The 22246-nt window shown below is 38.9% G+C and overlaps 1 protein-coding gene across 3 annotated transcripts in view; it reads right to left on the bottom strand.

Moving 5' to 3' along the window:
- The window catches only part of TTC17 (tetratricopeptide repeat domain 17), an 85823-nt gene that overhangs the window by 38021 nt on the left and 25556 nt on the right, over positions 1–22246 (bottom strand). For all 3 annotated transcript variants that reach the window (XM_050955237.1, XM_050955239.1, XM_050955238.1), the window contains exons 10-16: positions 21500–21612; positions 19698–19844; positions 19037–19152; positions 18427–18601; positions 17772–17849; positions 14797–15021; positions 11036–11222 (exon numbers count right to left, since the gene is read on the bottom strand). In XM_050955237.1, coding sequence (XP_050811194.1) covers positions 11036–11222; positions 14797–15021; positions 17772–17849; positions 18427–18601; positions 19037–19152; positions 19698–19844; positions 21500–21612 — 1041 coding nt within the window. The remainder of the gene's footprint in view (positions 1–11035; positions 11223–14796; positions 15022–17771; positions 17850–18426; positions 18602–19036; positions 19153–19697; positions 19845–21499; positions 21613–22246) is intronic.

The following is a 22246-nucleotide window of genomic DNA, read 5'->3' as shown; positions in this document are numbered from 1 at the left end:
AGTGTAAACAGTGCCGCAGTGCTGGGAGCGTGGCTCCCAGTGCTGCAAGCTAATCCCCATGAGGAGGTGGAGTAAGTGCAGGGCTGGGAGAGCTCTCTTCCAGCGCTGGCGCTGCGACCACACTCACACTCGAAACTTCAAAGAGCTGCCTAAGTGTAGCCATACCCTCAGTCTCATATCAGGTCTCTCACACTAGCCAGTACCAAATGCTGCAGAGAAAGATGCAAGAACACCTTATAATGGGCAATTTTGGAATAACCTACCCGTAAGGGAAATTTCTTGCTAATTCTAGGCAATTGTCCTTTAGGCCATAAGCCAACTGCTAAGAATTTATATCCCATTTTCCCCCCCCAACCATACCTAATGTAACTGTGGACTTTCTCATTGTCTACATAACTGCTTAAACCAGTTTCCAATCCCAGTGAGCTCTCGGCTTCAAAGATATATTGGGCCATCAAGATGCACATTGCATTATTAATTTATGTACAAATGTGTTTTCTTTTATCCTTTTTACATTTGTTGCCTCAGTTTCATTGGATGTTCCCTGTTTTGTTCCTAAATGAGCCAAAATTACCATTTTTGGTTTACACAGTATCACTGGTGATAGAATAACTCAAGAACACTGCTTGCTAGCTGGCAGCAAGGACTAAGGAGTTCACATTTTGTTTCTGCAGAGACCAATAATAAAACAAACACAACCTGCACTAATTTGTCTTAAAGTTTCTAAATCACTGTACAGTGAAAAATGGTGAGTCAATGGGACATTTCCTACCAGGTTACAGTTTTGAAATATAGGCCACATTTGGAACAAAACTATGAATGTCTTTAAAGTTTATATGATGCAATCAATTTCATATCACACTGGTTACTTTAAAAAAAAAAGAAAGAAATTCAGGCTTTTGTAAAATTACTGAAGCAGCTATGGAAGATTTCTTCTCTCATTTGCTTTTCATTTTACAAATTAGGTCTTACCTTCAATATTTTGTCCCTAGATTTAGCAATTTAGTCCATGTTTACTCACTGTCAATGTGGTTCTAGCTGTTAAATAAGCAAGAATCTTTGGCCAGAGGAAGAATTTAAGAGGGGCAGCCCAGAGAAGCAATACAGTGAGGGACACCACCCACTATACAGAAGACCAAAAATAAATGTCTCCCTCTTGGCTATCGCCCACAAGGTTCAGTAAGTAGGATTAGCTTCCTCAAAGCCCAGCTAAGAAATCCCTGCAGAAAGTGAAGGCTGACAAGAATAGCATGTGAAAGCAAAATAAGGCTGATGCACTGCCAGTGACACTATTTTAGGCTCCAATACTGAGGATTTCTTCCCTATTGTTAAATCAGTATCAAGCTCCCTCCTACAGCTAGGATAGGGGTTTTGTAGTGGAATGTTTGGAAAGACCATGCCACCCCCACGTAAATATTGGCCCTAGGAACATCCAGTTTTCTTCTGTAGGGAAGCTTTCAATTGTCCTAGTTCCGGAGTCACTGGTAGCTATACTAGGTTATCATTTTAGAGCTTTTGAGGGCACTCAAAACAGTACAAGACAGACAACACAAGAATCTGGATCAGGCAAAAGAAAAACAAGGCAATAAAATAGATAAACTATGGGTAACCAAAGTCTATCTCATGGGCCAAAAATGGCTGTGGAGTTAGACAAGGCCTGGACTCAACTTCTCCTTGAGTAGGGTTATATAGCCCAGTGATACTAGTACTACAGGTGACACTGCCAGCATGCATTCCATCCTCTCAGTACAATTGCTTAAAGCACTGCATGCTGATCTGATATAACCTGAATATAAAGCATTGCATTGCAGGCCCTTCAATCTCCACAGGCCATGCTCTGAGGTTAAAAAGGTATCTCCAGCTTAAGCAAAATGGGTACAACCCTCAGGATCCTGGAAAGTTGCTAATGAGGACATGTTTGGGCCCCGAATGTAAGATAGAAGCAGGCATCCCTATTCCAACTGTACTCTAGACAACTCACATCTGCTATGGACCACCTTGAGGTGGATCCAATCTTTTCCATCCTTTTCTTTACTCTGAACAGCATTGTCTAATGTGGTCTAAAAGAATCAAACTCAAAGAGATGAACTGCTCCCAAAGAGACCATAGTAATTTGGAAATGACTCACAACCACTTTGTTAAACCTCCTTGCAGAACCTTGCTGCACGACTCAGGTTGCTAAGAACTCAGTGTTGTGCCCAGCACTACATGAGAGGATTTTTAAATGTGGTATATACAAGGAGAGGGAAGAAATAAAAAAAAATTGGGGTGGGGAGGGGAAACAGTTACAGGGATTTATTGCGCATAATCTTAGTACCTCTTTTTCCTTTTCCATGGGAGCAAGCTAGTTTGGAAACTACTGTACCTTGGCTTACATCTATCGCACAAAAGAGCCAATAGACAAGAAAGAAAGTCTGTTGGGAAGGACTTCATTCAAGCGGCTATCCTTGGCACAAATTTGTCCTGCGAGTACCAGAAAAGTCTACATTAAGGCAACAAAGGCAGGAATCTTGTTTGCCAGAGTAATTCTTTGACAAAAAACTGTCTCCTAGTTATACATGGTGAAGATGCATCCAGTGGATTAGCTACTTAGAATGTGTAACTAAACCAAAGCAGATTTTGGTTTTTAAGTGCTCAATTCTTGGTTTGAATGATTACTGAAAGCTGCTGCAAGGGAGGAGGGAACTGTTGCCTCCCGCCTTGGTCCTGGTGAAACTGTAGCTTGGAACCAGAGGATCAGTGAGAGACCAGAAGACCAATTAAAAGACTTCTATAGGCCCTACCAGAATGAGTTCCCTTGTATTTGCAAAACTTTAGATATCCATCACTGCTGGGTCTACTGCTAAAGAAAAAACAACTGGAATAAGTACTACTCTTATTCAACAGATCTGTGTGGAATGAGGCACATCGGTTCACTTTACTGACTAGAGTAAGTTTGAACCACTTTGAACCACTCTTGTTCACATTGCAGAGCCAATGCAGTTTAGAAAAGGCGACCTGATTCTATATGAAAAGCAACAGATCCGTTAACTGAGGGGCAGAAAGAATCCAGCTTGACTTTCAGATCCCATGGTTAACAGTAAGGAAAAAAGTTCAATCTACAGGGAGAATATTGCCAGTATTTAGTTGTTCGCCAACAGAATAAGTATATACTTGTCAAAGCCTTTGAAGCACAAAGGGTAGCCATCAGTAGGTATTTAGAGTTTCTTAATTATGTTATAAACAAAATTTCCAAAGACAAATCCTAATGTAATTCCCTCTCCCTAACTACTCTTGCTTCAGAGAGTTTATTTTGCTATAGAAGTAACTGAGGGCTTGTCTACACAAAGTTCCAGAGCAAATCCACGTGGAAACATTGTTATACCAGAACAAAAAAGTGGGTTAAGTGAAAAGGAAGAAGGCATTCTTTTTCCAGAATGAGAATGTCAAGACATGGAGTTAATAAGGAACAGCTACTGTGCTTTAAATTCACATCCTACCTTAAGCCACACTAACTTTCAAGGGCAGACAAGACCTGATTGATGTTAAACTTAATAGGACAGTAGGGGGCAAGAAATGAATGTAACAGGCTAACTCACTCCCTCTAATGAATGCAGAATTCAAGGGACATACTAACAATGACCTCTAAATAATGAAAACTCAGGAGAGGTCAAGCATCCTCCATTCAGCAGATAAGGGAGGGAGTCACTAAGAAATGGGATAAGCTTTATTTGAATGAAAATACTTACCTGAGAATCTAACCCAGTCAATGTGTGTTTCACTTGCAGGTTTAATCTAGTGTAAATGGTGGGTTCTCTGTAACTTGAAGTCTTTAAATCATAATCTGAGGGCTTCAGTAACTCGGTCAGAGGTTATAGCTCTATTACAGGAGTGCGAGGGTGAGAGTCTGTGACCTGCAATGTGCTGGAGGTCAGACTAGATGATCATCATGGCCCATTCTGGCCTTAAACTTTGTGTGTTTCTAGTTGGAGCAAACAACTACAACAAAATTAGATTCTGAGCTTGCCTTAAAAAAAAAAAAAAAGAAATCAAAACCAGACACCTCTAGACAGATGAGAATGTCTTGAAGAAAAAGCAAGTTAAAGCAGTTTGAGCAAGGGAAACCTCAGGTGATGCCAATACAATAAGCACAGATGTCTATATCCAAGGCAAACTTTGTGGAAAGGATACCTTTGGCAGCTTTCCATTTGGAACTGCAAGGCTAACCATGCTCTATAGACTATCCGAAAGTCCAGTCCTAGGTACGTAAAGGACAGAGGTGTTTCCACATGTTTATTAATTTATTTCATATGAAATATTTTCATAGATGATAACACAAAAGTGTTTCATAATTAGTTTTATTTGAAGTGTATAGCGCTTGAAAGTCTTTTTGCTTAGAGTTTGTATGGATGAAATATGACTCTACAGAACTAGGAGTACAGTCTAGTGGTTGCAGCCTGCTGCTGGGGAGTTGGACTCCTGGGTTCCACTCATGAATCTGCAACTAACTTGTGATGTTAATTTAGGCAAATCATTTAATCCCTCAATTCTTTATCCTATCTCCTCAACCAAATGGGCATCTGCTGCTTGAATAGTACCTATCTAAAAGTTCTGTTGAGGCTCAAGCATGTAGTTTCTCCTTTGAAGCTAGTGTCATTTGGTTTATAGTCTAAACACCCCAAATGTGTAAACCTTAAAAGGCAAAGAACGAACGGAAAATGCATTTTTTTAATTTTTTTAAAAGGGAACAGATACTTTCCCCCATGCTTTATTTTAAAAGGAGGTGAATGGAGGAATCTAAACTTTTGATTTCCTATGGTGTAGGATATTCAGACCACAAGAGGGCACCAAAACCAAAGCATCTTAAAAATAGAAGTTTCCACTGCTGTTAAATATATAACCTGTGTTGCAAAATATACACATCATAACATCAAAAAGAATGTGATGAAATGCATATTACCTAGGAAAATAGGCATCCATACGCAAAAATATTTGCATTCATCATACATGATGGGATGAACCCAATATGAAAAGCTTACAGCAAACATCACCTGTACTTTGAAACCAATAAAAAGGCACAAGAACTAGAATATTTAATAGTAGTACACCCACCTGGTGTATAAGTCAGAGACAATCTGAGACTGGAGACACACTAGAATGTCTAAATCATTAAAACAAATTATGATTTCAAAATGGAGAAAATGTATTCAGTCTATACACTACTAGGGGGTTGTTTAAATCTTGCTTTTGAAAAGGTCTGCTTTTTAAAAATGACAATACAACTTGAGGCCAGGAGATCATACAAATGCAAACAATTAGAAAGAGGGGTGCAATTATTCATGTAGGCAAAATAATATTTTGTTTAAAAATAAAGGGGTTTTTGCCTGCCTATGGTTTAGCATTATATGCAACACAGCAGCTTTTTTGAGCACAGGGCACGGGAAGCTCCCATACTACAGAAGCTGCCTCTTTTCAGCAGTCACCTGAGAAATGATCCAACTTTAATCTCCAGATGAGTTCAAAATTACTCTATGCTATGGCAAGCAGCACATCCCAACATCTGAGTGTTCAGATTATGGCATTATGCAGTGTAAGGACAACTGCTTTCCAAAGGGTTAAAGAATTTTTAAAGAGGAAGCTTCTTATGTTAATCAGGTTTTTAACCTCTCCCGGCTGTTCAGGGATAAAAAAATATGCAACAACATCCATGACAGAGTTCTGTTCATTATCAGATGGAACACCTGCAGCTTGCTGCACTGGCAGTACCAGCAGAATATAGTTGACAGGAATGGCTAACTCCTGAAAGTAGCTTTTGGGATGCTATGGAGTTTGACCAATATTTCCTGTTTGCATTTTAACTCCTTTATGTCAATTTCTTTGATCCTGTTACTTGCACACCCTTAAGACTACTTTAAGCAGCTGTTGCGCTGCCTGTCTTTCCAATTATGTTTAATGTGTATATGAAATAATTGACTTGTCAGTCTTCTAATAACTGATCCTCCAGTAATTAAACATCTTTTGAGCTCCCACATCACTTTCCATTAAGGGCTAGCATAGGTAGGACCCTTGGCAGTTAGTCTCTTGGTTGGTATTTCCCCCCCATTCCAAGGAAATTGGGGAAGTGTTTCTGTTGGTCTAAATTATGTAAAGTGAACACAGATGCTAGAATGATAGTGCCTAAAGACTCTAATCATCATCAACAAGAGTTCATAATTTTCACCTGTTGACGAACATTTCCTGCAGTGACATTGCCTGTCTAGAAACCTGAAATAAGAGTTTAATATCATACCGTAGGTATTTATAGGGACATGGAAGGTTAGGCTTTTATCAACCATTTTTGACAAAAATAATGAAAACTGTTTTGTAGATTTACTCATTCCCCTTCAGTGTTTAAAACCCAAGCTCAACAGTACTGGTTAGTGCCCTAGATCTGGAAGGTGAAAACTAAACATAAAAATGAGAGAGTGGGACTGTTAAATGTAACCTGCTTCAGACACTAGAAAGAAAAGATGTTAAGAAAATAAAACGTGCTGCTCAGATGGTGGCTGTTTTCAGGTGGGGTGGGTAATCTAGCAGTAAAAAGCATCCAATACAAGTTGAGCATTCCTACAGCACACCTTCAAAAGTTCTAGATAAACATTAATCCAGTGTTACAACACTCCTAAGAGGTAGGGATGAGTTACCCTCATTTTACAGATGGAAACAAAAACAAAACAGAAAAGAGATAAATGAGCCTCACCAACAGTCTATGCAAGAGCCATGACTACAGTTCAGCAATGTGTACTTCCTAATCCCATGCTCACACCATTAGACCATGCTGCTTCACAAATTCCTCCCTGAGCCCATTTGCTCCTTTCTTGTAAGCAGGCACAGAATCAACACAAATAGGAATTCAATATCTTGTGTGTCTTGCTATCTGTCCCAATTCACACTTACGTAGCAGACAGGCAGAGCACAGGGATAATACAACATGCACACATGCCTGTAAACTGAAGCACAGGAAACCTTGGTAGTGTTCTTTTAAAGAATGCAAGACAAATACTTATCAAAGGCCAGGGATTATACAAAAGTTTAATTCACAGGTTTGGAGTTTTAAGCATACCACATGCTGCAAGAGTGCTCTTATATCTGGCAACACATGTGAAGGGCTTCAAAATTAAGGATACACACACACACACACACACACACCAGGTGTATATATAGAAACAATAGGACAAAGCTGAAAAAGGGGGAAACAACATCAGGAGACTTTTTAGCAATAATTCATTTAGACTCTGGAAGAGTGCCCTGAGGCAAACAGCAGAATCCCCATTGCTGAAATTATTCAAACATATGCTTGACAATGTGCTGCATTGGCAGTGGAAGGACTGGTCTTTTTCCATTTCTAGAATGTTTGATTCAGTAAGCAGCATATACGTATGCAGTATGCATCTTATCACTGAGAGAGTGTTTCAATTTACTATGAAGCCAGCAGTAGCAAATGCATCTCATAATAAATTACTCATGTACTTCTTAGTAAGTTACTTATGTACTTCTCATATGTTTCTAGAAATACCTTAAGACGGAACAGATTTCAGATGAGAACACTGTGCGTTGTTTTACATATTTGCAATGCAGTGTTCATTCTTTTGGTTATACAGTTTATGGGGTCGGCAGCCTTTCAGAAGTGGTGTGCCAAATCTTCATTTATTCACTCTAATTTAAGGTTTTGTGTGCCAGTAATACATTTTAAACATTTCTAGAAGCTCTGTTTCTATAAGTCTATAATATATAACTAAACTATTGTTGTATGTAAAGTAAATAAGGTTTTTAAAATGTTTAAGATGCTTCATTTAAAATTAAATTAAAATGCAGAGACCCCTGGAGCGGTGGCCAGGACCCGGGCAGTGAGAGTGACATTGAAAATCAGCTCGCGTGCCGCCTTCAGCATGCATGCAATAGGTTGCCTACTCCTGGCTTCCTGTATTTCGTAAGATGGTATACTACTAAACAGCAATTAAATCATGGGATATATGTGCCTGTCCCACACCAATTATGTTCTTAACTAAATCTCACAATAAACTTGTCTTATCGAAAAGCTAGGATTGAAATTAAAATCCTACCACTAAAAATGGTGATTTCTTCAAAGTTGTGCAAACACTTTGTGTGCAGGCCTGACACAGACAGGGACAACCCAAAATACATGCGTGCACATATAGGTATCTGAGTGCAAACTCAAATTTGTCTGTGCACTCTCAATATGTGTACACTTAAGACACTTTTGAAGTCTTGGCCCTCCCTTTCCAATGGCCTATATATATTTTCCTTTTTAATCCATCTGAGGCTACCACCACACCATGGTATATTGGTGCAATTTCCAGCCTGCATACATACTCAATGAGAGCTGGCATGAGTTATAAACAGCGTAGCCATAGAAGCATGGGCAGCAGTAGCACAGCTTAGACATGCTGAGTACAAACCCATGTGTACCCACTCAGCATGGATGCTGCCTGTACTTGTGAGGCGACAGTCTATTTATAATCATGCTAGTTCTCCCCAATCTAGCATGAATATGTGTACATGAGCTGGAAATCACACCCCCAGCTTGTACTGTAGATGTAGCCTAAATGTGTAATGAATAAAAATTCCCAAATCATTCTCAGCATCCTGGAACTGTCTTTCTTCTCCCCTGTAAAAGACAGACAAACAAGTCTGCTTCTCCATTTTTGCATTCTTAAGATTTTAGATTTTGGTTTAAATCCAAGTTTTAAACCAGAAAACTCATCAATATCAAGGCTGAAAACACTGGTAAGTTTATTTAAAAAACATTTCAACAACACAAAGACATTTACACCATGTGTCAATTTCATACTTCTAATTCTTCCGCATTGGCCAGTGATGCATAAGATAACCTAGATGGTCTCTCCCATCTCTAATGGGAGCAGCATGACATGAAGAGGCACAAAAAAAAACAAAAAAACAAAAAAACAACAACACACAAACACGGGGGGGGGGGAACAGTACAAATGTATGGAAGACACCTCGAAACTTGAATTCTGGCATTAATGAAGTTAATATACCTGTTAAACGTTCAGCTTCCCCTTTGATTATAAGTCTTACAGGTTCCCTAAAGGACCTCACCAGTTTTACATTCCTGCTCTGTTAACACATGCTCACATTAGCAAAGCCATAATGCTTGCATAGTTTTCATAAGCAGTGGGGGCAGAGGTCCCCGCTCCCCCAAAGAACCATATAAGTCTTCTAAAATGCTCTACAACCCTGTGTTATAACATGAACAGAAAATAAAAGTCCTGGTTAGGGAAACAATGCTAACAGCAGCAATTAATACTTGCTGAAGTACACTTTCAAATGTGGTGGTGATGATGATGAGATCAAGAAGGTGCACATAAAAGGAACTGCAAGACTGAAAAACTCTTGTAGAAGCACAGGTAGTTTCAGACAGAGCCACTGTTCATGAGACTCTTAGGTCACATTAAATAGAGTAAGTTTAAAAGGTGTCTTTTCTTTCTGCTTCTATTTCAAAATAGAATTGGTTTTTGTTCAGGTTTCAGTCCAACAAGGTTCTAGGGATTCAGGTAAGCACCCAACCCCACTAAAATCATTTTAAAAAGACAGAGGAAGATTTTTATAAGCCACAGAAAAGGCTGCAGTACAGTTCCATCCTGCTGGGAAAACTGAAAGGGAAAACATTTTGAATTGACACACCATTTGGGAAACGATTTCTTTAACGGATTTTAGGGATGGTAGCCCAGAATGAAGAGTCCCTTCCAAGTCAGCTTCAAGAAAGAGGGTTTTAGAATGGAGGTAAATGAGAAGCCTAACACTTGAGCAGCAACACCACCTACTAAAATATATTTATAAAGGCCAAACAAAGGTTTTTTGTTTTGCGCACTAAATAATGAAATGTGTAAATGCATCAGGAAATAATATTACTCTGGCGGCATAGTCTTGGAAGATCACCTCTGTTGTGTTGCATTCACATCGATCAATGGCCAACATATTTCTTGGTATATATTTAAAGTGTTCAATTCCAGACGCTAAATCAGAGAAGAGATTTGTTCCCATACATTTTTCGGAACTCAGGAAACCCTTGGGGAAAGGTATTTAACATTAAAATCAAACATTTCTCATCATGTGAAGCTTTCATTTAAATACTGAGTAAAATCATCCAAAAGTGTCCCTTGGTGATGGTTTCACAGAAAAGGGACTGCCAAATACATTCAGAAATGGTCTTCAGGATAGCTTGGGAGCAGCACATGCACCATTAGCAAGTACATAAAAAGACATTTGAAATATTCAATGAGAGGAAGGTTCACTCAATTTCACTTGGCTCCACAAGGTTGTACTTTGGATCTTAGAGTAGCCATTAATGGCAACAAAGCATCACATCTCCAGACATAATTTTAAAAGAACATCTTTTTCATCCCCCATCTCACTGGATTTTTTTTTTTTAAAACAACTAGAAATCCAGAAACACTTACTGCAGGTCCTGCATAAACAAAGAAATGATCATCTAGTGTAGTAAGAGTGCATTATGGAGCATTTCTAAAAAGTAAATGCCATTTAAAATCTGTTATTCAAGCCTGGAAATACTGAATTAAAAAAAAACTATAATAGACAATATTCCCTACCAGAACTTATAGTTTTCAAAGAAAGATTTCACAATACTTGTCTGAAGAACTTAAATGGGCATATAAGGGGGCTAGGAGTAACACACCAGTTGTAGCTGTTCAATGACATGGAGAGACATGGAGTCAACCCTCACTACCTAGAAAACAAGGGGTTAGGTTGCTGTGAAGGCAGCGTGTGCTCTGTACTGAACAGTAGCACCTCTAGTTACATAAGTAGCCCTGAAATAGCTCTGAAGGGAGTACTATCCTCTCTCCCAGAGGAGATGGGCCTCAATGGTTAGTCCTTGCTAGCAGAGAGGAGCGTAAACAGAGGGAAATGGGATGATTCTTGGGAAAGAATACAGTGGTCTTGAGCTCCAGTAGATAGCCTTACAGTCAGAGTGCACTCTGTGTCATTTTTTGGCCATTTTTCAGCAGCTGCTTACCACTGCATACAGAAGAGGTGATGTTGTACACAAAAGGAAAAAATTGCAGACAGCGGATCAACTTCAGGCTGCTCTCACACTCCTGACACTTTGTAGTTAAATCCAGCGCATGCCTGAAGGCTTGCAAGGCTCTGCTGATATTCTTCAGAGCCAGATAGGCATTTCCTAGGCTCAAGAAAGTCAGGGGCTGCAAAGAGAAAATTGACTTTGTATCAGCACCACAAATGTATTCAGAGTTCAAAACTGAAGGTAGCTATTGCAATAGACCAAGTCTCATGCCCTCCACACTCCCAAATCAACTAGAAGGGTTCTAGGCATGAGGGATTGCTTATTCCTAGGATGCAGAATAATCAACTTAAATTATTGGGTTTAAAACCAATAATTAGTTGGACATACTGGCTGTGTTTAGGATGTCAGGTTTTTTAAATGATACATAAACCTGTGATATACTCACAAGTGTAACAAACCACTTACTTACAGCCTATCTTAAACGTAGCACATTCTACATATGGCAGCAAAGAATGTGAAGGGAAACGTTTTAGGGGAGTTTTCAGTAAGGAGCCAAGAAGTCTAAAGCAAAAGGTACCACGTAATATGAGATCTAATATGAGATGGAAGTGCCGATTAGTCTTTTGCCAATCCAAGCTTATTGCTCTCCAGAAAATAATTAAATTACTCAGAGCTCCAATTTCACACTAACTTGGCCGAAAGACACAAATCCCCATTGTTCAATTCTTTCCAGTAGTAAGCCAACACTCTTACTCATAACTTTGACTAGCCAAGAGTAATCTCTTGCAGCAGAGACAAAAGATATTGTAATAATTCTTCAAAATTAACTTTGACATGCATTTTTAAATATCATCCAGTGATTTAAGTCCTGGCACACAACGAAGCATTACACTTTGTTTTCAAAAGCATCTTTATGGTTTATGTAGAGAAATTAAGTGCTGCATTTAACCCTGTGACCAGAATAATGACCATGCTGATGCAACAGAGCAGCTAACTTCCTCCACTAAATGATACTTTTTGTCATGGAACATTTAAGACTAGTCATGCCTTTCAAAAATTTTGCTTGTAGTATTAGAAACATGCTTCAGAAGGGTGTGTGCTTTTAACCATCTGATGATGCAATTAAGTCACAAGATATTAACTCATGTCCACAAAGTTAATTCAAATGTGAGTTCAGTCTGATGCTCCAGCCAACTGTAGTCAAGCCAGTTTAATTGATTCTTCTTCTTATGACCTCCAATCACGTTTGCTATCTTCATTTGGTGATACTACTTCTTGGGTGCCTTTGGTAATTCATTGCACCCCATTCATTCATACAAGCCCCAAATCATCCTGCCTTATTGTTAATCATACCTTCTTGTTCACATTATCTTTCCCTTACACACCAGAGAATCCCCTTTAAATGCTAACTCTAATCTATCCACAGTCTGGTTAGCATTGTTAACATCAGGTAAGTTAACTGACATCACTATAGCATGACACACTCAAGTTTGATTACAATACTCTTGAGTCTTGCTGTAGAGTTTTGCCAAAAGTAATGGAAGAACCTTTGGAAGAACCATTGGAAGAAAATCCTGCTAGTGCAACCTGTTTCTAAATACCATGGGTATTGTCATACCCTCCCTCCCTCCAATTTCCTAATTCAAACATTTCACCATTCAACCCTTGCTTTCTTATGATCCTCCTTTTTCATATACTTATCTGCAATCTAAACTGGTTAGATTCCTTTTCAAACTGTTGCAAAATTGCTGCTAGCTCTTGTATTAAAAATATCACAGTGCTACACAGCTGATTATATTTTTCCCTCCCCACTTATTTTAAAGTGAATTTAGTGCTGGAGGGGCTGACAACCTTGGGGACTCAAGTCCTTTGTCCAAATAAGAGGGACAGCATAGGGAGAAGTAACCAAATCTAACAACTGTGCAACCATCAGCTTCCCATATTACTGCTGAAGTGCCTCAACTCTAGGCCCCAAATATGATGGGGGAAGGAGGAGTTGTGATTTGGACTCGTCTCCTGGGAACTGGAGTGAGACAAACTCATTTCACTTAGGGTTGTTTTCCCTTTTGTTTTTGTTTAAGACTTACACAACTTTTTCTGGCCAATCCAGTGGTTATATACATCTCTTATTACAAGAAGGAAAGTCGTAAATATGGTCTAATTATATTTAAAGAGAACTGAATATCAATGTTCTCTCTGAGAAAGTTTTCTTCAAATCATTTGCAGGCTACAAAGTACTTACTCTACAAAATGTAGAAATATACCATAACTTTATACCAGGCATATTTATAGTTAATGAGAAATAAAAAGTTAATCAAAATATTTGCAAAGATGCAACAACTTTTGCAATAGTCTATTCCCACAAGATATCACAAGCAGCATTAAAAAAAATGAAAAGAATGGAATGTAAAATGCATGAGATTAATCAAGAAAACAAAGGAATCATCCAGGCAGCAGAGACGAGTGTGTTATGAAGGGATATCTACATAGCCAAGAGACTATTCTTGCACACTACTACTTTTGGAACACCTTTTGATCAGCAGCATTTTCTTTGATAAGGCAACAGTCTTGTTCTGACAATTGGAACTCATTTTGAATTCTTTTAAAGAAGAGCTCATTGTTAAACTTGAAATGAAGAGAAGACATTATTTCCCAAGTACTTACAACACTCCAAGAAAAAAAAAAAAAGTTCCACAGTACTGGCTAGTGTTTCAGTAATCCAGTTGTGCACCGTCTTCCCACATTTCTGAAAGGCATATTATTTATCTTTATATCTACCCACCCACTATGTGTGAGGCAGCAGATTCCAAATTAACTCTTCTGCACATCTAAGTGATGACTAATATTGAGGGCATGGCTATGGCAAGCTGGGGTGCAGTGCCATGCACTAACTGTCTGCATGGACCCTGCTGTTCACTAAAAGCTTTCTAGTGTGCGTTGATTTACTGTTTGAATGCGCAGTAGGGAACTTCTGGTGCAGAGTACCTGAGTCCATGCAGTTAATGTATGGCATGCTGGAGCGCTGTAGGTTTACACCCCAGCTTGTTGTGCAGTAAGTGTTTATGTAGACGTACATGTAGATTTCCAAATATAACTGCGCAACAATCAGTTTCCAAAAGAAGAGGGTACTTTTCATTCTCTTGCATCTTCCATCAGAAAACTTCAAAGCATTTACAAACATGAATTAGTTAATCCTCACAACAGCACTATGAAATAGAGAAGACGTATTAGCCCCATTTTACAGATGGGGAAATTGAGCCACAGTAGGTAAATTACTTGCCTAATATTACATGATGAGTCAATGGCAGGGCTAGGACAGTACTTTGCTCTCCTGACTCCCAGTCCTGTGCTTTAGCCGCAAGACCATACTTATTCTCATGTACAACCAGTCTTAGTGAAACTGCTGAGCAGAAGCAACTTTTCAAGAACAGCTTACCTCCTATCAAACCTGACCAAAAAACCAGCCATCTGGTTGAAATTCTGTTGTCCAGAAGCAACCTAACGTGCTGCCCATATTTAAAGCTATTTATTCTTCCAAACATTTATACTCTCAGCATCCAGTGTTATCTGGCACTTTAATTTCTTGATCGTATCAAACATGAAGCAGCAACTTAAATGAACATGTTCCAAATGAGATGCCTGAAGAATTACATATATGAGGAGAATAAAACTTGGGATTGGCACTTAATGAAGCAATCTTCCAGGAAGAGTTTTGTTGTTCATTACTAAATTAATACAAAAGCAACCCTTACCTCAGAATTATTGATGGCTACAGCTTTTAGCAGGAGCCTGCTGGCATCCAGATGAAGACCATAATGAATCAAAAGGTTAGCTAGATTGACTAAAGGGATATCCTGATACCCATGTGGGGCTAAGTTCAATGCTTTTCGCAAGCACGTGACAGCAAAGGTGCTATTTCCAACCGCACGCCAGTAGAGTCCAGCCTCATTAAGCATAAGCCATAAAGGATCCTTTGGCTGAAAAAAATAAGTCATAACATTTCAGGAATATACAATCGCTTACCATAAACTCTCTCCAACATAAACAATTCAGTGTATTGCTTTATGAACTGGATACAATTTATTCTACCCTCTCCCTTGCCTGAAGGTAGTTATCTTATCATTTGACCGTCACAGGTGCAGGATAGTACTACTAAATTAACATTAGTTCATCTGTTGCTCAGCAAGAGCATTCAGCTAGCAACCTTGATTCATGTGATTGCCCCAAACGATTTCCACAAAGTCCTTTAATGCTGCCTGGCCACAGGAATCAATGATTCTTAGCCCTTTACCATTCCAGAGTGTAGGACCCACATTGCCACATGTGGCAACCATCAATTTGAGAAGTAGTCAGTTTCAAAAAGCCAATTTGATGTTTTAAAATCACATTTTCCTATTTTAAATAATTATTTATCCATTCACAATGTGCTTGGCAACTGTCTAAACATATAGCAAGATAGTCCCTGACCCCAAATGCTCACAACTTAAAAGTAGTAAACATGGTCGGGCAGAGGGATAAAACGGACAATCAGATTTCTAATTATTCTTAGCTGGCCCTTGACCTATAGTTACATAAACAGACTAATTCATTCTTTAGAGAAGGAACAATGAAACTATGTAGAGTTGTGTCAAATGCACAACAAAATATGTAAAACAAGTACTCTCTCTCTTTCAATTGTAGAAATCTTCAGTGTTTCTTATAACCACAGTGGGTAAAAGTTTTCAGAGAGAAGTAAATTTTGTAGATAATGGTATTTCTTCAGTATTTTTGAATCAGCCTTATACTAAAAAGTTTTATTTGCATTACAGGATATAATTGATATTTTAATATGCTGTCAAATCCCCTTTCCAATATTTCTTGGTTAATATGTAATTGTAGGATAAAACTAATGCTTCAATCCTGCAACAATTTACACATGTGTAATGTCACTTGTGTGAGTAAGTCTTATTGATGAGACCAGTCACTGAATAATGTCACACATGCATGCAGATCTGTCAGGGGTGCATTCTTAGGCCCTATACTGAAACACAAAAAAATAAATACAGTGCTAAATGCAATGGTCTATATGCAGCGCTTGGAGTAATTGTTTTTAGTCCTAGACATAACTGCAGTAATAGCTATTGTTGTCTAGAACTTTTTTTTCCTAGAAAGATTTTTGTATTTCAGGTTTTTGTTTTGTTTTTCTTGGGGGGGGGGGGGGGGGCTGATTTTTTGTATTTCTAGATGTAAATTCTGGTTCCTCCTCCCAGCACTTTGTAGGAGAAGCAGTTATTTTCAGATTTATTACTACTTTCTTAGCTGATTTTACTAACTGCAAAATACACCCTAATTAAAATAAAATCATTTTCAATGAAATAGTTGCAGGGTTCTGTGCACAATTCCTTTACCCTCCCTTCACATCGTCAGGAACAAGCAACATGCTACCTGTCATTCTGACCAATATTGTCTCACTGTTTCCATGTAATCCCCACATTGGCCTGTCTGTATGCATCAAAGTATTATATACTTCATTTGTAAGCTCTTTGGGGGAATTGATTGTCTTTTTGTTCTGTTTCTGTAGCACCCAATACAAATGGGGTCCTGGTTCATAAGTAAGACTTCTAGGTGCTACAGTAATAATTAATAAATGCTGTGCATGAGTTAGCAATGGCACTGCTTATAAGGGTACTGCCAAGGCTTTCATCCTATTTTTTCAACATAATGCTGTCATTAATTTAAACATTCAAACCTGTTTGCAGACACATTTTGTCTTTCCCTAGGAAGACCATGACGCTTACTGCTGAACTTCTGCTCTGAAAATGCCTCCTGCCCTCTGCAATTTGTGCACACAAGCAAAACAAGAACATGCTTATGACATGCTCTAACTGGTTAAGAAGTTGTTTATTGGAGAAGCTTTTTCAGCACTAAAGCTATGAAATAACTGAGTATTACCAAGAAAAAACCCTGTGCATTCAGATGGCCACTTAAGAAAACTCAAAAGGTAAGACATTAGGCCTGCAAAGGGTTGTTATGTGCACAAGAATATGAATACCACTCAGATGCGTTCTCCTTCTTATGGGCAATGAAAAGATGCACAAACACTCCACGTATTGTATTTAGGCTTTGACAATGTGATGTACACACAGAAAGGCAGCATGTCAACAGAGTTAATTTGACATCTAGATCTAATATGATTTCTCCACGTCTTCCACCATCCTGACATTTACTACTATTATTTGTATTGTGGTAGCACTCAAAGGCCCTACCCATGATCAGGGTCCCATTGTGCTAAGTGCTGTGCAAACACTTACGATCCTCTCTGCCCTGAAGAGCTACTGATCTAAACAAGACAAGCCAGACAAAGCAATACAAGGTCTATTGGTTGGCCAACATCATGTTAGTTCCATGGTTATTATTTGTTTGATTCAGGAAATGGCATTGTATTCTCTCGCATGATATCTTGCAAATTTTCACAGGAATGAAATTCACTCGCTCCACCACTGTTCTTATGTAGGAAGGAAGCTATAATAGGGTCACTGAGTAAGCTGAGTGAAAGGGATGCTTCTCTGAACATTTGTGGTTCTTTGTGGAACCTAGATCGAAAGAAGTTACAAATTTCAGCTCTGCTATACTCCCCAGGCAAGGCAAATTGTAAATAGTGTGCCACTGAACAACATGAATCTAGTTATCACACTCATAGACAAACAAGAATTCTCAAATTTACTTCAAACTACAATTCTTGACTTACCTTCTTTATAGCATGATAGATGAATGCCCCTATTTGCTCCTCTGTAATAGATTGATTGTTGATACGCGAATGCAAGATCTGAACAACATGAAAAAGCATTTAACAAAAAAATAGGATGTTTTTTACAGGATATAGCTATCTGGGTTGCTCAAGTCTCATGACCCTAAAATTTCCTAAGCTCCTTCTTTGCACTGTAGCTGAAAAGGGACCCCTACAGATACACTGATGGTGGTCTGGAGGAGGGGAGAGACTAAAGATCCATTAAAGCAACCAAGGGACAGTAAGCAGTAAGGAAAGACAGCTATAAGCGGGTGTCTCTCCTGTGCCAACAAGGAGGTGATAAAGTCAATGAACAGTTTTCATGTGGTCTTCAGAGGTTTTAGTTAATCTAGAAAGTACTGTTTTCTTCTATCATTTTTTGTCTCATACACTTTTGATAGGTGTTTAAAGAGGCCATGTCATAGAACCTCATGTCAGAGACTAAGAACTTACACTTCCCAGCAAGGGGAAGCCTATGGAAGTACTGAGTACTTTGCAGAATCAGGCCCATCTTTTTGTTGCCAGAATCTGTCAAATCTTGAAGACCTTAGCTCTAAGGCCATAAAAGGCAGACAGTCAGAATGAAAAGGTTACCTATGAAAACAGTGCCTCTTACTTGTCTTGCATGATCATCTGGCATTTTAAATTTCAGCTCCAGATGACCATCTAGTTCTTTGACCAACGTGTACAGAGTTTCATTGTTACGGACATTAGTAATAGATGAACAATCTGGCAGCTGGGCCTCTCCATGCACATGGGCCTCTCCGGGGCTACTCAGGATCGAATGGACTCTGGCAGTGAAAAGAATGGAGAAAACACGAGTTCATGTTTCAAATGGTGGTATGTAAACACACAAATAGCTGAGTGGCACATGGTTGGTCCTGTCCATATTACATTTTAACAATCTTAAATCCAGGTAAGGGGATAGTAATTTTGGAACTGGTTTCCTGACTTGGTTATAGCTGTAATGTGGACAGAACATAAGATGGCTGTGACTCCTCTTGTGGAGTGGGAAGAGGGAGAGCCTCCAGAAGAACACAAATGCTGCCTGTTATTATTAGACAGATTGACATGCCATCTTCTCTAACCAGCGGGAGACCCAGCCACCTTAAAAGAATAATACACTAATTGGTCAGTGACCCCAGATTCTCATAATGTGGCCACATCACTATAACCAGATTAAACAATATAATGGGAAATTCCCTTTATGATTAATCAACACTTGCCTGAATTCTCTGTTTTCTGGAGGCAGAAAATAGGTTGGCAGTTCCTCTGGGTTCGGGATTGTTGGAAAGGATTTTACACAGTCTGATCTTTTAGGCCAAAGAATATGCAGTTTATCCTAATTGCAAAGAAAAATTTTTTTTCTTAGACTGTTGAGAAATAATTCATCAATCTTAACCTTCACATTAACTAGCTGATAAGAATGCCTCAGGAATTCAATAGGATGACAAAAAAGAAAAAAAAAACACTTTCCTTAAGAAAATGGTTTCCTGCCTTTTCTGGAAATTGTCCCAATTTATCAAGCCAAGATTTCGGTTGCACCAGCACAGTGCTTTCTATTTTTAGTGAATTGTGCTGCTCTACCATGAACTGAGGTTTGGGCTCTAAATCCCAATTTTGCAGTCATGAGAGCAACCCAAATTCACATTGTCTGGCAGAGTTCACACAAATGAATGAGAGACAGGCAGAAGTAGTAGTCCACTAGTGCTCAGCAGAGCAGCTTACGTGAGACAATGAAGAAGAAATCAGGAGTACCAGGCACCTAAGTCCTGCTACATATGAGTGGTTGGACACTACTACTTTAGAATACATTTTTTACTAAAGAAGAACACAATCTTTCATGATAGCCCTGTATAAAAGAGCGAGCTCATACACTTTGCTCACCCTGTAGGTATCCGATTCCAGGCCCCACAGTGAAACAATAGAACGGGCAACAGGAGAAGACTGCAAAGAGTGGCTGAGATCGCTGTGGTTTGCATGGAGATCCAAATTCACGGATGTCATACTGGATCTTGAGGAGTCTTCTCCAAACTGTAAAAGAAGAAAATGACAGGGACACTATCACTATTTTTAGAGACAGTATTTCCTTTTAAGGTAGTGAACACTGAATTTTGTAAGTTTGATTTGCTTTTCATCACTTATGCAGGTTGTTTACTTCTTGCAATTCCCTCGGCTTTGGCAGCAAAACTAGACTGGTCAATTTATGAGTCATTTCTGGTCCTCTTGCACTAGCACAATACTAGGGTTTCAAATATGTAAAGAGAAAATGCAGCTCAAACCAAAATACTATTTTATTGTTTTTTAAAGAAATATTGTGAAACCCTTTCTATTAATACCAGGCTTTGCAAAACTTTTTACAAATATGATATCTACTTTTGCAGATTGTTTCAACCTTTCTTCTAGCACTATCAAACTCAAAGCACAAAAGCTGATATTTTAAGCTACTAGAACAGCAGCAGCACCTCTATTAGTACTGAGAGTCATTGTTAGATGGGCAGAACTCACATTACCACTCACACTCTTAGCAACATAAAATATTAGGAAGTATATAATGCCGATTCCCTCCTCTTTAAATCTCATTATGTTACAAAAAGTTTTTAGAAGGATAATCATCAAGATGAACCGACTGAAAATGTCTAGAAAGAGGGAAGTATCGCTATTCATCTTAAATAATTTTTAAAAGCATATATAAAGTAAAAACCAACAATTATTTATATAGACCGGGGTAGGCAACCTATGGCACGTGTGCCGAAGGCGGCACATGAGCTGATTTTCAATGGCACTCACACTGCCCGGGTGCTGGTGGCTCTGCATTTTAATTTAATTTTAAATGAAGCTTCTTAAACATTTTAAAAACCTTATTTACTTTACATACAACAATGGTTTAGTTATATATTATAGACTTATAGAAAGAGACCTTCTAAAAATGCTGAAATGTATTACTGGCACGCGAAACCTTAAATTAGAGTGAATAAATGAAGACTCGGCACAGCACTTCAGAAAGGTTGCCGACCCCTGATATAGGCACTTTTTCAGCTGTCATAGTGGGGTACCTTATTCTATGGGAAGTACTATATGTGGATCCAAAGGGAAAACTGTTTCCTTAAAGGCATTTGTCGCTCTAGTGTACGTTTGCTGTGTCCTTCAAGGAAACTAGATTTGGAAATGGATGCTTCACATCTCTAGAGGCATACTCCTAGCTACATGACATTTAGCACATTCATGTAAGACAACTACGCTCCTCCTCAAATCATCTGACGCCTGTACCTAGTAGAAAAAGGGCATTCTATACAGAGGAAACAAGATCGGATGGAAACCCCAGGGCAATGTTGGGGTTTCACAAAACAATCTAGAACATTTTCCTCCCAAAAAGATAGTTGAGAAGAGCCCTCGTTTTGCCCCCTCCCTACATAACAAAACAAAAATCTTTAAACAACAGGCATTGGGCTGTCAAAATCCAGAGTTATTTCCATTTCTCCCATTATTAGCAAAAGGGTCACAGGAAAATTACACTAACAAAATGTGCCTTTTACTCTTAGCAGGACTATACAGTTCCTACAGTTATATTCTGATCTATTAAAAAAAAAAAGTACTGTTGGGGTAGCAATTATGGACATTTTACGTCAGTCTCAAGGACCTGTGTTGCTTGAGTGGCTAGTAGTGGTGCCAATTCACAGTAGACAAACCTGAACATATTCCACATTTTCAAAAATGTCCCCACGGTGATAGCGAACAGGCTGGTCCCACTGGCAGTGCAAGCCGTGCTGCTGGTTGCCAAGCCGACATATCTGATGGTTCCCTATGGAGCACAAACATTAACAAAAGTTCATGGCTGTAAAAGAGCAGAGGGTTTCTCAGCTGACCAAAAACATTATCAGAGTCTAGTTTCAAGCTATCTTGTTGATTGGTATTAAAGGAGAACTCCATCTTTGAAAGAAGATAGCTAAACTAATATTTGTGTAAAGGACTATATGACATTTAATTACACCTCCTGCAATACAGTTTGCATGGAGCTTGGGATTTGAAATACCCAATTCTGCATTTCCTACTCATTTTCCTATACTCCTTTTGCACTTCATTTAGCTTTTTTGGCAGTGAGTCTTTTCCAAATAGATAGACACAAGAGGGCTGCTGAGAAAACTGAAGGGGTGCTCAGATACTGGAGATGTAGGATAGATTTAATCCTTTAACTACGAATGCCACAGAAGAAAGAACATTACATTCCAAATGTCTGTTCTTGTAGTGCACCGAGTGTCCTGGATTTACTCAGAATTCACTCAAGTCTAGAACCTATAGCTTAGGGCTTGTCTACCCAGCAAGTTAGTGCCAGGTATGGACACAGAGTACATTGCTTGCTATGAACACCCTAAGACAAGTGCACTAAAGGTTCTGTAGTTGAAATCGGAGGACATCAAAATGCACTGCAGAACTTT

This window comes from Gopherus flavomarginatus, chromosome 5, assembly GCF_025201925.1.
Source record: "Gopherus flavomarginatus isolate rGopFla2 chromosome 5, rGopFla2.mat.asm, whole genome shotgun sequence".
NCBI classification, from domain to species: Eukaryota; Metazoa; Chordata; order Testudines; family Testudinidae; genus Gopherus; species Gopherus flavomarginatus.
This window is presented reverse-complemented; position numbering and strand designations above follow the sequence as displayed.